This window comes from Arachis ipaensis, chromosome B05 (genome assembly GCF_000816755.2).
Source record: "Arachis ipaensis cultivar K30076 chromosome B05, Araip1.1, whole genome shotgun sequence".
Lineage (NCBI taxonomy): Eukaryota > Viridiplantae > Streptophyta > Magnoliopsida > Fabales > Fabaceae > Arachis > Arachis ipaensis.
In genome coordinates, this window is record NC_029789.2 from 8,081,513 (window position 1) to 8,096,435 (window position 14,923).

Below are 14,923 nucleotides of genomic sequence, written 5' to 3' on the forward strand. Positions count from 1 at the left end.
CAAAAATAAGAATTTAGTGCTAGAATAGATATTACATTAGAATCTAAGATAATAAATTAAATATTTACATAGTCTACGATATCATAATAGGTATTTTACTTTTTTTTAATTATTATTATATATTATTAATTATTAATATTACGAAGAACCACTTGCCATATGTGGAGGATATGCTTCAATAATTCACTCTATAAATTAGACTTCTCACTAGACTCACATTGTTCATACATACATAGATACACTAGAAGAGTAAGAAAGATACAGTGACAAAAGAGTTCCTGAAATTTTTATTTTCTGGTTTGCTGTCCACCAATTCTCTTACTCGGTATATGTTAATTCTCTTTCATGTAATCTCTTTACTTTGTAAAAAATAGTGAACAGACATACATATATTTCAATATAGTGAGATATATGGGTGCCGATTTTTTTTCATTAGTATTTTTCAATTTTATCTTCTTTCTTGATATATATATATATATGTTCTCAACTTTTCATTTGTGTTTTTAATTTTTCAGTATTTTTCATCTTTATTAATATAGATTAACTTTTCATTTAAGACACAATTTTTTGAAAATTTTTGAAAATAAAATAAAATATTATTTTTCAAAACAAATTATTTTAATATTATTTTTATACCCATATATATTTTGGATAAAAAAATCAGGTAAACCTATCCTAATTTTGGGCAAAATTGTAATGAACCAACTCTAATTTAAATTGTAATGGAGTGAACCTGTAATTTAATCTCTTAAAATTTTGCCGTGTTAATGAATTAGCTAGAATTCTATTTGATATATTTTGATTCAATTACAATAAAAATAAAACAAAAATAAAATAATGAAGATACAAGTTGAAGTATAAAAGTAAAAGAAAAAATTTGATAAGTTAAATGTATTAAATAAGGGAAATTTTATAATGATTAGAGTGCACAAAAATCAGGTGAGATGAGTCCAAATTAAATTAAATTTGGCGGTGATTTCCCTGATTTCGGCATAAAATCGGAAGAAAGACAGCTGAAAAATGCCAAAATAAAAGAAAAAGTTAACTCGAGTTTTTTGAATTGAGATAACTCTATTTAATATTCTAATTTTGTTAAAAAATATATTTTAGTAAATAATGTTAAAATTATTTTTTAAAGTATTTTATTTTATTTATTTAAAAATATTTTTTGATCTAATAATTTACGACTGAATTTAATTTTGATAAATTTTTTAAATTTTTTAAGATGATGAATTAAATATATTAACAAATATATTATTTTTATTCACAATTAGACTATATGTGATGCTCATTTAATAAATCAACATATAAAATAAAGGACACAAATTAAAATGAAATTTTTGTTACATCTTTATCATGAGTTTGTTCTGAATAATAATGTTTTCTTTTTATTATTACTTTTGTTCCTGATACAGGTTTGTTAGCGATCTCATAAAGTGCCGTCTTAACATCTCTTTCTTTAAATATTTGATAATGAGAACTAATTCAACCTTTACAACTATGAACAACCGTCAAGGTAACACATACACTATACTAGCTGTAGCCTACTATTTGTTCATTTTCAATTTTTTTACGATAAAAATTCAAAGACAATCTTTTCATATCAACAATTTTTAATTTTTTACATTTCATTCTCAGTCATCTCTCTATCTTAATCTTTACCTTTGTCGTATTTAGCTCTCACATATACTCCCAATATGTCATTAGTCTCGTTCAATCTTTTTCAATTCTCGTATTGCTCTATTCTATTTTTCTGTAAGGTTATTTTTTTGCTTTTCTTTTGCTCAATTCTTGATTTTTTTTTTTTGTTTTATCTTGCCACCATTTGTTTTACATAGTCTCTATTGTGCCTCTACTTTGTTTTGCGTTGTCAATATTGCTGTTTTATTGTTATTGAAGCTGGTATCTTTTTAGATATATTTTTAAAATTTATGCTGTTATTGAAGTTTATGTCTTTTAGATATGTTCTTCTATCATTTCTTTTACTAGATCTATTGTAGTGAAATATTAATTAATTTTTTTTGTGGCTAATAATATTGTTTACATTTATTGTTTAAATATATGTTGTATATGATATTTAAATTTGTATATAAGTATGTTAATTTTGATGTTGAGGAGTGATTATAGGTTTTTTTTTTAGGGTTTTTTTCAGTTAAGGGTCTAGTTAAAAATATAGGGTTGATTCTCTTATTTTGAAATTCTAAACTAAAATATATGATGTGTTCGGTTTGTCATACATCACAGAAAATAATAATCAACAGGGTCAAGGGAACAGGCGAAACCCAGCACAAGGGAGAATGAGGGTTTTCACTACTCCTTCATCAACTTCTGGTACTGGTGGTCATAATAATTCGACACTGTTTTTTGAAAGTTTTTCTTCCTCAGCTATTGTCCCTAGGGAAAACAGAGAGACTTCTATCATGCTCCCAATTAACAATAATAATCCTGCTGTTGAAATAATCCACATCAATGATGAAGAACCAGATCTTGAATCATCATTGTTAGAGGTCAATCTTAATTCTTCCTCTTCAATTTTACCAACAACCGAACAAACCAATCAACATGCCTCAAATCTTTTAACATTACAAAGAAATTTGAGAATCAACACCGCCAACAACAACAACCAACAAGATGGTGTGTCACTTGATTTATCCTTACACCAGTTTGGCGGTGATGGCGGTGGCAGCTCTTCTACTATGGATGTCATCGGTGGCAGCGCTGGTGGTGGTGGTGGAGGTGGAGATGGTCTCTTGATGAGCGTTCTCAACAATACTTCTACTAGGCGCATCATGCCGATCAAAAGAACTGCCCCTGATTATGCTCGCCGAGAGTTTACGGTGGGTGAGAGCTCAAGTGCCGGTGGTGCTGGTGGTGGATCTGTTGCTCAACCTATGGCAGCCCCCAAGCGGCGACCCACCGCAAATGAAAATGCGGCGCTGCGCATTTCATCATCATCTAATACCTGCACTTGTACCCCTTCTCCCACTTGCGCTCTCCATGCTTCCGCCAATAGTAATCTTTCTTCATCTTCCAGGGAACAACCCCATGAAACTGCTAACAACAACAACAACAACCCCCAAAATGTTGTTCGTATTCCTTCTAGTTTGTGGCCAATTTCTGATGTGCAAAGAGCTCTTCAGTCTGATAGCTTTCAAGTCCTTCAACCTACTACTACTGCTGCTACTCCTCCTCCTCCTCCTCCTAGTAGTAGTAATAATAACAATAATAACACAACACTTGGTATTCTGCAACTTGATGATGGTTCCTTTATTTACCCCCAACCTGTTTTTGATAGTAGCCACCACCACCACCAAATCCACCATGGCCACCAGCACACGCCATTTAATCCGTTATACCACCGTGGCTATCAACCATTTTTCTCCACTGCTGACACTTCTCCATTCCGCCCAGCCTCAATCAATTACATGGAGAATCTTCCTCATCATCATCATCATCATCATCCGTACGGCGGTTCTTCTTCTTCTTCTTCGACTCCTTCCCCTCTTCCTTGGAGCACCGTGATTAGGCCAAGGGCTATTCCTGTGTCTCTCACTCACCGAGTTGGAGGAAGTAATAGAGAATCTAACAACACCAGAAACAACTATCCTTTTTCTTCTCCTGCTGGAAGGGGAACAATCACTGTGACTCAGAATCGTGGAAACTCATCATCATCAAGCTTATTCCCCGGTGGGTCTCCTTCAACACGGCTACTCGAAAGCCTTGTACAAAACGCCGGTACCCCTTCTTCTGGATCTGGCGCTGGTCAGAATAATACAGCAGGTACTACCGTTGGAGCTGTTCCTGCAGTTCAGCAGCTGTCGAACGTTGCTCGTGCATGGATTCGAAGGCTGAACGCTCATGACGAGGCCTTGACGAGAACGTCACAATCTTCTACCCGTGATAATACTCCTCACAGGGCACTGCGAGCTTCTCCTATTGCTGAGATCTATAATTTGCCTACTTATTTTGCTGATGATTCAAGAAGGCTTAGACAAGAGGTACATATATAATAATTAATACTGTTGTTTCAGTAATCTATGAGTCTCTCTATTTATTATTTGCCATTTACTGAATTGCTCTTTACAACAGATCCGCACTGCCATTGATCATTTGCGTAATGGAGGTTCCGTCCGACTGGAGGTACGTTTGTTAGTTAGGGTTTTATGTATGATTAAGACTATTCATACCAATTGAAGATGTTTTATGTGGAGATAATCGTTCGAAATTATTAAACGATTTTACTTGTAAGACTAATATAACACATTTATATTTTAACTATGAAAATTGAAAAATCAACACTTTTTGACCAACAAATTAGCTACTAATTAAACATTAAAAAGAAATATAAAAAAAATTAAAAATATCTAAAATATAAGTAAAAATAATATTTGAAAGTGAAACCAAATAAAACTAATTTAAAATATAAAATTTAAGATTTATAATTTAGAATGATTATTAGCGATTCACGGTGGTAGTTTAATTTGATGGTTAATTGATGATAGTAGTAAATCGGTGATAGTTTGATGGTTGATTGATGATGGTAGCAAATTGTATATTAGAAGAAAAAAAATTATACATGAGTAAATTTTTTTGTGTGCTAAAAAAATTGACTTATTTATTGTTAATTTGTTGGTATAGATGTTTAACTATTATTTTTATAAGATGATAGTTTTGTATAAATAACTACTAATTTTTTAAAATTCTAAATCTCTATATTATCATTAATTTAATTTACAAATGTATGTGTCTTGTATATAGGAACTTTTAATTCTTGATTACTCCATTGTGCTGAACTTGCTTGACAACATTGAGGAGGAGGAGGATGATGCGGATATGCCGCAGCAGTTTTATTTTTTTTTTTAGGGTTTTTTTCAGTTAAGGGTCTAGTTAAAAATATAGGGTTGATTCTCTTATTTTGAAATTCTAAACTAAAATATATGATGTGTTCGGTTTGTCATACATTTTAAAATTCTAAATCTCTATATTATCATTAATTTAATTTACAAATGTATGTGTCTTGTATATAGGAACTTTTAATTCTTGATTACTCCATTGTGCTGAACTTGCTTGACAACATTGAGGAGGAGGAGGATGATGCGGATATGCCGCAGCAGTTTTATGAGGTGAAAGCTATATATATGAATTGAGCTTAGTTCGTGCTTTTGTAATTTTAAAATAAACATCTTTACTTGTTGGCAGGACGTTGCAAAAAATGATTTTGATAATAACTTAGTCATCAAATGAATTGCTATCTTTATTTGTAAGCTTTTATGATGTGATAGATTTCGTTTAGATAGTATTGATAAAATTACTATTACATTTAATATTATTAACATACAATATATTTGAAAGATCATATAAGATGATAGTTTTGTATAAATAACTACTAATTTTTTAAAATTCTAAATCTCTATATTATCATTAATTTAATTTACAAATGTATGTGTCTTGTATATAGGAACTTTTAATTCTTGATTACTCCATTGTGCTGAACTTGCTTGACAACATTGAGGAGGAGGAGGATGATGCGGATATGCCGCAGCAGTTTTATGAGGTGAAAGCTATATATATATATGAATTGAGCTTAGTTCGTGCTTTTGTAATTTTAAAATAAACATCTTTACTTGTTGGCAGGACGTTGCAAAAAATGATTTTGATAATAACTTAGTCATCAAATGAATTGCGATCTTTATTTGTAAGCTTTTATGATGTGATAGATTTCGTTTAGATAGTATTGATAAAATTACTATTACATTTAATATTATTAAAACATACAATATATTTGAAAGATCATATGGTATTAGGTTAACAAACTTAGAAGTAGGCCAAATCCATTTTTGCTTAAAATCACTATTACTTTTAATGACTTATTAGAAATTATTGTTTGATTATCTAAATCCACATTGTCATAATGTTAGACCATAAAGAACAAAAAAATCGTAGAAGGATACTTGAACTTATGAGTATGTATATGAATGAAGAATTGGGGTTTCGGAAGTTAACATGAGTACTTGATTTTGACTAGAGGTAGTTTTTCGATTTTCATTCAATAAAAGTTTCTTGTATTTTTCTTAATTAGTGTTGAACAACAACGTCTTCTCATGGATAAGAATTGTAAAAACCGCTTTAGTATGGTGATTGAAACCCTAAAATGACTTTATATTTGGCTATATATATAGTTATAAAAAAAATTATATCATTTGCTTATTATGATGATGAAAACATTGAATTTGCAGTATCTGGGAGACGGGCAGCGAGTGACCAACCCCGATTTAGGACTGACGGAAACTGAGGTTGCAGTATGTATTGGACGGGAAATTTTCCGAACTGTTGGTGGGCAGCCTCAGAACATTGATGCATGCGGCATATGTCAGGTGAGCCGGTCTGAACTTATCTTATTTATCATTTATTAATTATTGTAACAATTAATAAATGCTAAATAAAGTAAGTTATAACTGGTTTTAGTTAATTTTTTTGTTTGTTATCAAACATTTTCATCAAACGAGAGTGACACCAACTACGTTACATTCTTTAATTTACAAAAGCTCACTCATTGAATAAATCTTTTATAAGTATAAATATATGTTAAATACAAAATCTATATTAAAAATATTTAATTTTAAAATAAATTGATTTATGTTTCATAATTTTTTCAAAAGTAATTTTAACAGAAAGCAACTAATTATTATTTGTCTCCCCCAAAATAAAAATAATTTTTACAATTATATGTGCAAAGTGGGTATCTGTGATCTATATATCTAGTATCTACCTCTTGATTTATTGCTATTTAACATAGAATTTGCGTAACCATTTTCAGGAGGACTATGTTCACGGTGAAGAGCTTGGGAGATTGGATTGTGCGCACAGATATCACCTATCTTGCATCAGGCAGTGGTTGCTCATCAAGAACAGATGCCCAATCTGCAAGAAAATGGCTCTCACCATCATAGACTTGGAGGACGACGAGGACGATGATGAGTGATCAGAAATGTTTGTTGGACTCATTTTGAATAAAATGGCCATGGTGCTAGAAACTTTGTTTTATTTTTCATGTTGTTGTCTGGTCTACCTTATGCTTGATGCCGTACATTGTGCCTTTAGCCATTGGTTTTGTTTTTCAAGGATTGGATGCTTTGGTTAAACACTTTGGTTGACAATATTGCTAAATTTGAAACGCCATTCGACTAATAATGCTCCCGTTACTTATTTTCACAATTATAAGTTTATAACGCTGCCTCCTTTGACATATTATATTATATGTCGTTTATGCATTGTTGAATATATATAATCAGGGTGTTAGAATGAGCCGGGGTGAACTCAGTTCGTCGCAGCAGCTTCCTTGATCGACGCGGTGGTTCCTACAAAAGGACTCCACCACTCAAATTAAAAGAGTCTTTAAAGTATGGTAATGTGATGTGTAGGAGTCTTAAGTATGTATTAGATCATGTCTGAAGAACTAATATATAGTTTATCAATTTGCATTGTTAAGATTGTTATTTTGAGGCCTTTAGAACTGGTGTGGCTTGAGTTATAGATTCGATGTCTTTTAGGCTGCGTTTGTTTTTTGGAATTAGGACTGAAATTGAGAAACTGAAATTGAATATTGTGTTTGGTAATTAGATATTTGAACTAAAATTTCAGTCTTAAAAAATACAAAATTTAAATTTCTTTAGTATTTTTAAAAAATAAAAATACAAGAGATTAAAATTTTGAGGGATAAAGATCAAAATTTTATTATTTCTTTTTAAAATACTCGATCTTGTGCTGTATTTATTTGCTATCCATGTCGCTTAGTATGTATTTGTCTAGGAGACTTTGTCGAACTAATTTTTTGAGGTCTTTGGCTATTATGACACAATCATGTAAGATATATGTTCATATCTCTGGTAGAAAATACAATATTTTGATTTGTTCGCATATCTCTAATCCTGGTAAGTTCCAATTTTGTTTGGAGGTTTGATTAATTTGGAGTGCATGATGTCCTCAATTATATTCTCCCTTTTGATAATGAATGGTGTGTATGTATCGAACTTCAGAGTTAATTTGAATGACTTCCAATTTGTAAGACCTAGAATTTTTGAAAAAAAAATATTATTATGAGTTAATTTTAATTTATTTATTCATTAAAGATTTGTTTTTAGAAATTATTTTATTAAAAATAATTAAATCAAGTTTGGACAATTAAATTAAAAATTTTAATTAATTTTATAATTATTGAATAATTTTCTATATTTAAGTTATACAACTTAACAGAAGTATAGGAATAAAAATTTTATACGATTTAGTTAAATAATAGAGATTTCAGAATTTAATATTTTAAATTAGAGTATTTGATTGAAAGCCAATTAGTAAATTGATACAACAAATAATATTTTTAAATTAATTTTAAAGATCAAATTAGATTTTAAATTAATATTCGATATCCTAATTTGATTAAATTAAAAACAAAACCCTAACTTCCCTAATACTACTCGCCACCACTGACATTCCTTTCCCAAAATCTAACACTCAGCAGCTTCAGGAAAACTAAAGAAAGAAGTAAAGAAAAGAAAGAAGGAAAGAAAGAAAGGGAAGAACGGAGAGGGTGAGAAAATGGGAAGAGGGAAACAGATCCGCAGAGGAGGAGGAACGGGGAAGAGAGAGATCTGAAGGGAGAGGGAGACCGTGTCCAGCGCCGCCGCTGTCTGCCCAGCTGCCGTGCTTCTCGTCGTCGCCGTCGAAGGGAAGAAGGAGAGAAAGTGCCGTCGCGAATAAGAGCTGAGCCGAAAAGAGAGACAACGCGAGAGGGAGCTCGTCGCCGCCAGCTGCTTCAGATCTCCGGTGCCGAACTTGTCCCTGCCGTTGCAAGCCGCAATCGTTGCAGTGGAGACCAATGCCGTTGCAGCCACGCTCGCCATCGTCCTTGGAAAGAAGTAGAGCTCGAGGAAAAGAAGGATGCGATAGAGGTGAAGAACGTTGTTCCGCCATGCACCGCCACCGTTTTGGGCTGCACCGCCGTGGCTGTGACCACCGGAAACTACCGCTGGAGTCCCTGCCTTCTTGATAAGCGTTTTGTTTCTGGAACCTTTGAAAAATCAGTATTCAGCTTGGAAGCTGCTACTATGTTATCCTATTTTGTTTATCGTGGTGAGATTATTTGGTTCCATTCTTTTTTACCGCAATACTCTATTACCAATTATGTTCTAATATCGCTTAATATCCATTCCGCGTCAATTCCAAATTATGTCAGATATGTTGTTATTGCCGTGATCCTTGCGGTTGCTTGAGAATTTCTGCAGTTGCTACCACTGTTGTCGATTAACATGAAAATAAGGATTTAATGGGTTTAATTATACAACTTGTGACTAATCGAGGTAGGGACGCTTCCCTTAAACTCATTTTAATTTCTAAAAATTGTTATAAATTGATATTAATGTGAAATGTATATTTTTGTGATTTCGTAAGTCTTATGGAAAGGTTTGAATTATTTTGGTCGATTGTAATTATTTGTGTGGTTGATTGATTGATTGTTTGAGAAGATTGAATAATTTGGGTTATGGATTGATTTTTGATAAATTGGTGGTTGCTGAATTGATTTTCTTGAGAATTATAAATGTTTTGATAATGGAAATGAGTTTGAGTTATTGAAAAGGATTTGATACATTGGATTTGGGTTGTTAATTTATCAAAAATGATTTTTGAAAAATTGAACATGGTCTGAGATATTGAAATTGGTTTGGTATTAGAAATGATATAAAGGAGTTTGAGGGATGTCTGGATGGGACTCGAAAAGGATGGCAGAGTCTGAATTTTAGAGGAGATAGTGCCGAAATTTTATAAAAATTAGAGATTTTGTTTAGATAATTATTTAAAAAGATTTGGATTCAAAGGTTATATGGTTTGATTTTGAGTTAAGAAAATGAGTATGGTTTAAGTTTGATTCATTTAGAAAAGAATGAATTATGTTTTGAATTGGAACTATTGATGAACGGAATGGGAGGTGTAATAATGAAGGATAATGATTGAGTATGATTGATGTATGATGATGAATGAGATGCGATGAGAATGATGTGGATAATGATGAATTATAATTGAATTATTTATATGGCTTATGAATTTGAATTATCTAAGATACGAGTTTCCCTAGGTAAAGTACCGTGGCTTACCACCACGTGTTCCAGGTTGAGACTTGATACTCTGTTGACCCTACGACGTAAGGGTGACCGGGCACTTATAAGCGTGTCAGGGGACAGTCCAATGGTTTAGCAAACCGGACTTGTCGGGTTGGCTTGATAACCGACAGATGAGACTCATCAGCCATAGGATAGGCATGCATCATTTACATTTGTATGTTTTTTTTGGGTTTAAACTTAATTTGGTTTGCCTAATTGTTAAACTGTTATTAACTGCTACCTGAACTATTTGCTGTAACTGCTATCTATACTTGTGCTTTCCTTGTCTGTTTTGCCTGTGTTTGTTTTGATGTGGCACTTTTGAGATTACTGGTGATGAGGTGATGATCGTGTTGATTGATTGTGTGATGGGCTGAAGGCTGTGATTAGTTTCTGATTAAGATTTTCTTATAAGAAAAGAGAGGTTTTTGGATTTCTCTAAAAATTAATTATTGTTTCTTTGAAAAGGTTTTTGATGATTGGCTGTTGTTTTTTTAAAAAAGATTCAAAGGATGAATGATAGTCACTTCCTTGAAATCAATTCTTCTCTTTATACGTATCTTCTTATAGCACTTCTTAAAACCCTCTACTAAGAACCCTTTCGAGGACGATGTTCTCACCCCCTTACAGATTCCTTTTTTCAGGAAACGGACGAAGAAGCTTATGAAGAATCTTTGAGTTAGCTTATGCGATATGGATGTATAGTTTAGTTATTGTTTATTTATTCTTCCCTCGCCATTAATATTATAGTTTTGTAAGAGGGATAGGAGTGGTATGATTTGTGTGTAAATAATATGTATAAGTTACTCGAGTAAGAAGTTTTGTATATGTATATGCGTGTTTTCTTTTATTTGAAAGTATTTTTTTTTCGATTTTATTAAAGAACAACAATATGGTTTTGAGTTAAAGGCTCATTGCTTATTATTATATATATGAGAGTCGTCGTAATATTCTTGCTATCAGAGTGGCGCAGCCGAAAGCGTGACATTCTGACAGTGAGGGTGTTACATTATGGTATCAGAGCAGTTCATCCTTATTAGAGCCTTGGGAATGGACTGACAATGCTTTATTGCATACTCTGAGTGTTTGTCATGTTATAGGTCTTGTCCGAATGACGAGAATTTGAGCTTTATGCACATGACTGTCTTTTGATTAACGCTTTTAGCTTACCGTTGCATATCTCTTGATATTAAGTCTGGCCAGCTTAATGTTGATGGTATGTGTACGGGAAAGTTAATGGGTTATCACGGACAAAATGGAATTAATAACTGATGCGGTTCACGGGTTTTGGGAGCATTAGAAATTACTTTTTGAAGTTAGTTCCATTTTGACATATAATCTTGTTCGTGTCATGTAGATTAGTACACCGTTTTCTCTTTTATTGGTTATGTTGGAATTCCTTGCTTTAGATTTTTTCTTTTAGGATATGATTCGACTCTATTCCCAACCATAGTTATTCGTTCCTATATATATTTCTGCTTGATTATAATCCTGATTATTCATTTGAAATCATTTGGAACCCTTATCCTCGATGTTGCTCATATTTCTCTTTATAAATCATGAGTTTTTATTAGTTGGCTTTGAACTTGTTTTGCATGGAAATGGTCCTTAATTCTTTGAAAAACGTCAAATGTTATTCCTTGATTAGCTTACACCGAAGATAGGTGCTTTAATCATGCCACATGATGTGTGTATTGCTTATTCTTCTATTTATCATCTTTTTCGCTCCTTGTTTCAATTCTTTTTGGAACCAGATTTGATTATCTATCATTGTCATTATTTATAAATTTTTTCATAAATTCTATACCCTTTTATTCGATCTTAAATATGTTCTAGTGTAACACATAATTCCTAATACTTGAGTGATTTGAAACCCTGAGTGTTACAATTCGTAGCAAGCGAATTGTGTGATTGGATTATTTTGCTTTACCTTCTACAACTTATGCGTATTTTGCCCAGATTATAATTTTTTATCCCATTTTCTTCTAAATGAATAAAGTAATCCCCTCGGTAAAAACTTTGAGTTTGTCTTGGTACGAAATAACAATTCTAGTAGTATTCTTTTGAAGTTCTTGTTTCGGAATCTTCGTTGAAAGGAGTTTTGATCTTTTTATTCTATCTGATCTTGTCTGTAACCATTCTTTGAATTCTGGATATGACCACTTTTAATCTTACATGTACTTTCATACAAGAAATGAGTAAATTCTTTATGTAGCTAAAAACATACTTGTTTCTAAAGGTACTATCTATTCTTTTATTAACTATATAGGAATATTTTACATTAGATTTCTTTCTTTGAACAGAATTTGATTCTTCTCCAGTATTTAGTCAAATTTTTATATATGTCTTTACTTGATTATGTACTCTAAGATTCTTGATGAGAGATTTTTGCTTCTATTCCAGTTAATCTCCATTTGACAAACTTCATATAATTTATTTTAAATTGGGTTGTTTGGACGCAATACCTTATTAAAACCTCTAGTAATTCTTTTGGGAAAGTGAATTCATTCCTTCATAGGGTTACAACTTGATTTTTCCTTTCGGTGCATCTTCTTGTTCTTGTATATCCTTGTTTACTTATAATTTCAAACGTTTCTCCAAGTTCTTGTAAAACACCATCTTAGTTGCTTGTTCTTCTTTATCAAAGTTTGTATTCCTTTGAGTAAACTTAAAACTTATTTTGGTGCAACATACCACTTCTTATAATCTCCTTCTTGAGTACTTGTTTCAGATCTTCTTTGAGAAAACTTCAATTCAAATCTTTTCTTATTTGATTGTATCTACAACTCTTCCTTGAAATTTAATGGGATTATTTTTAATTCAGCATATATTTTCTTACATAAACTCTGAAACTTTTTATATAGTTTAATCTTGTTTATTTGTAATACACCACTAAAAATATTAATTAAAATTAAAATTATTTTAGAATTTATTCTTTGTTTTCTCTAACTTTACTATGATTTTATACCTATCCTTATTTAATTATATACTTCAATATTCCCCAATATTTTTAAAGGAAATATTTTGCTCTTAGCACCAAATAAGCTTTAATTTACAAATCTCACATGATTTGTTTTGATTTGAAAGTAATTTGGTATGAAATTATTTATACATTGTTTAGTTCTTTTGGATCATCTAAAAACTTGCCTGATGTGATCTGCTTTGTAAATCTTGTCTGAATTCCCTTGATTTGAGTTTCTTTCTCGAAATGTGAATTGATTTTCTTCTTAGTGTACATCTCAATATTCTTAAACATTCTCATGAGGTTATGACTCCAAAATATCTTCCCGGATCATTATTTTAAACCTTTTAAAGAAGTTTCAGATTATTCTCGTGCAAGGTTGTTCTTAACCTTGCATTCCTTTGCTTGAATTCGTTTTGGCGCGATACATTGTTCCTTGTGGTCTCTTTCTGAATGTTCTTATTTTAAATTCTTCTCAAAGAAAATTTTGATTCAATTTTTTCCTTACTTGACTATATCCACAACTATTCCTTCAAATTTTGATAAAATTATTTTTAATTCAGCACACTTTGAAATCTCCCTTATGTAGTTCAAAACCTGCCTGTTTGTAATGCATCTCTTATCCCTCTTTGGGCAAAACTTAATCTCAGGTTTTCTTCTCAAAATAAAACTTAATTGCCTCCCAACCAAATTGCAGTTTTTATGCATGTTTTTGTTTGGCTATGAACCTAAATACCTTTTAAGATATTCAAGAAAAAATATTTTGCTCTTAGCCAAACTAGTTTTCATTTTCAAATGATGCATAATCTATTTCAACTTGAACTTTTTCTAAAACAATGCAACATTTATGTTTTTACTATTATTTTGTAAAATGTTTGTTACGTACTTTTCATTCAAAACGTTAAATGATTTCTTTAAAGTTTTTCATTCTTCATGAACAATGTATTCAAAGGCATTTTTAATCATACTTTTAAAACTTTATGAGCATTATCAATGGCTTTAGTTATTCTTCTTCTACAATCTCATACTTCTTTGACTCGGCTTAATTTTGTTTCAAACAGCTGCATTGTTTTCTTCTTATTGTTCCTGTTGAATTCCTTTGATTCGAGATCCTTTCTTAAACTTGTGATTTGATTTTCGCCCTAACATTCTTCATTGCTTGTATATCCTTGTTTACTTGTGATCTCAATAGTTCTTCAAATCCTTGTGAGTGTTGTCCATATCACTTGTCCTTCTTTTCTGAGGTCTTGTATCCTTTTGAGTAAACTCGAGATTTTTTTTAACATCATGTGCAACCTTTAGGTATAGAAAGCAACATGTTAGATCTTTAGGACGTGTTTCGCGGACGCGGAATGTGAAGCTTGCGAGTGCGCGATGTCACAAGATGTTGTGGAGTTCAGTTTTACGCAAAAGGGGTTTTGTTGATATTAGGCTTGTGACCGGTTGTGGGTTCCAAAGTGATTGATGAGATTGAGAATCTTCGGATGAGTCATTCGATAAAAGTACAATTGAAAGTTGTGATGGTGAGCTATGTTCAAGCCCATGATGTTGACACCATGCAACTTTTTTTTAATTGAACCTATCTTGTAACTTTTGCCTTACACCACATACTTCTCTTATATCCAAGTTTTTATAACTTACCCAGTATTTCAAAATTTATATACATGCCAAGACTTTTTGTCTTTCTAAAGTATTGAAAAGTAAAGTATTAAAACTATGTAGTATCTTGTGTATTACTCTAATTTTCGAGGACAAAAATTTTTATAAGGTGAGTAGGATGTAAGACCCAGAATTTTTGAAAAAAATATTA

General features: G+C 31.7%; 2 protein-coding genes across 2 annotated transcripts; both read left to right on the plus strand.

Moving 5' to 3' along the window:
- On the plus strand, nt 2,223–4,863 carry LOC110271904 (probable serine/threonine-protein kinase DDB_G0282963). Its single transcript, XM_021123566.1, has 3 exons — nt 2,223–3,998; nt 4,090–4,140; nt 4,759–4,863. The coding sequence occupies exons 1-3, from the start codon at nt 2,298–2,300 to the stop codon at nt 4,861–4,863; spliced, it is 1,857 nt and encodes a 618-aa protein (XP_020979225.1). The 5' UTR covers nt 2,223–2,297.
- LOC107640064 (E3 ubiquitin-protein ligase MBR2-like) lies at nt 4,941–7,085 on the plus strand. Its single transcript, XM_021123567.1, has 5 exons — nt 4,941–4,949; nt 5,028–5,123; nt 5,459–5,554; nt 6,237–6,374; nt 6,818–7,085. The coding sequence occupies exons 1-5, from the start codon at nt 4,941–4,943 to the stop codon at nt 6,980–6,982; spliced, it is 504 nt and encodes a 167-aa protein (XP_020979226.1). The 3' UTR covers nt 6,983–7,085.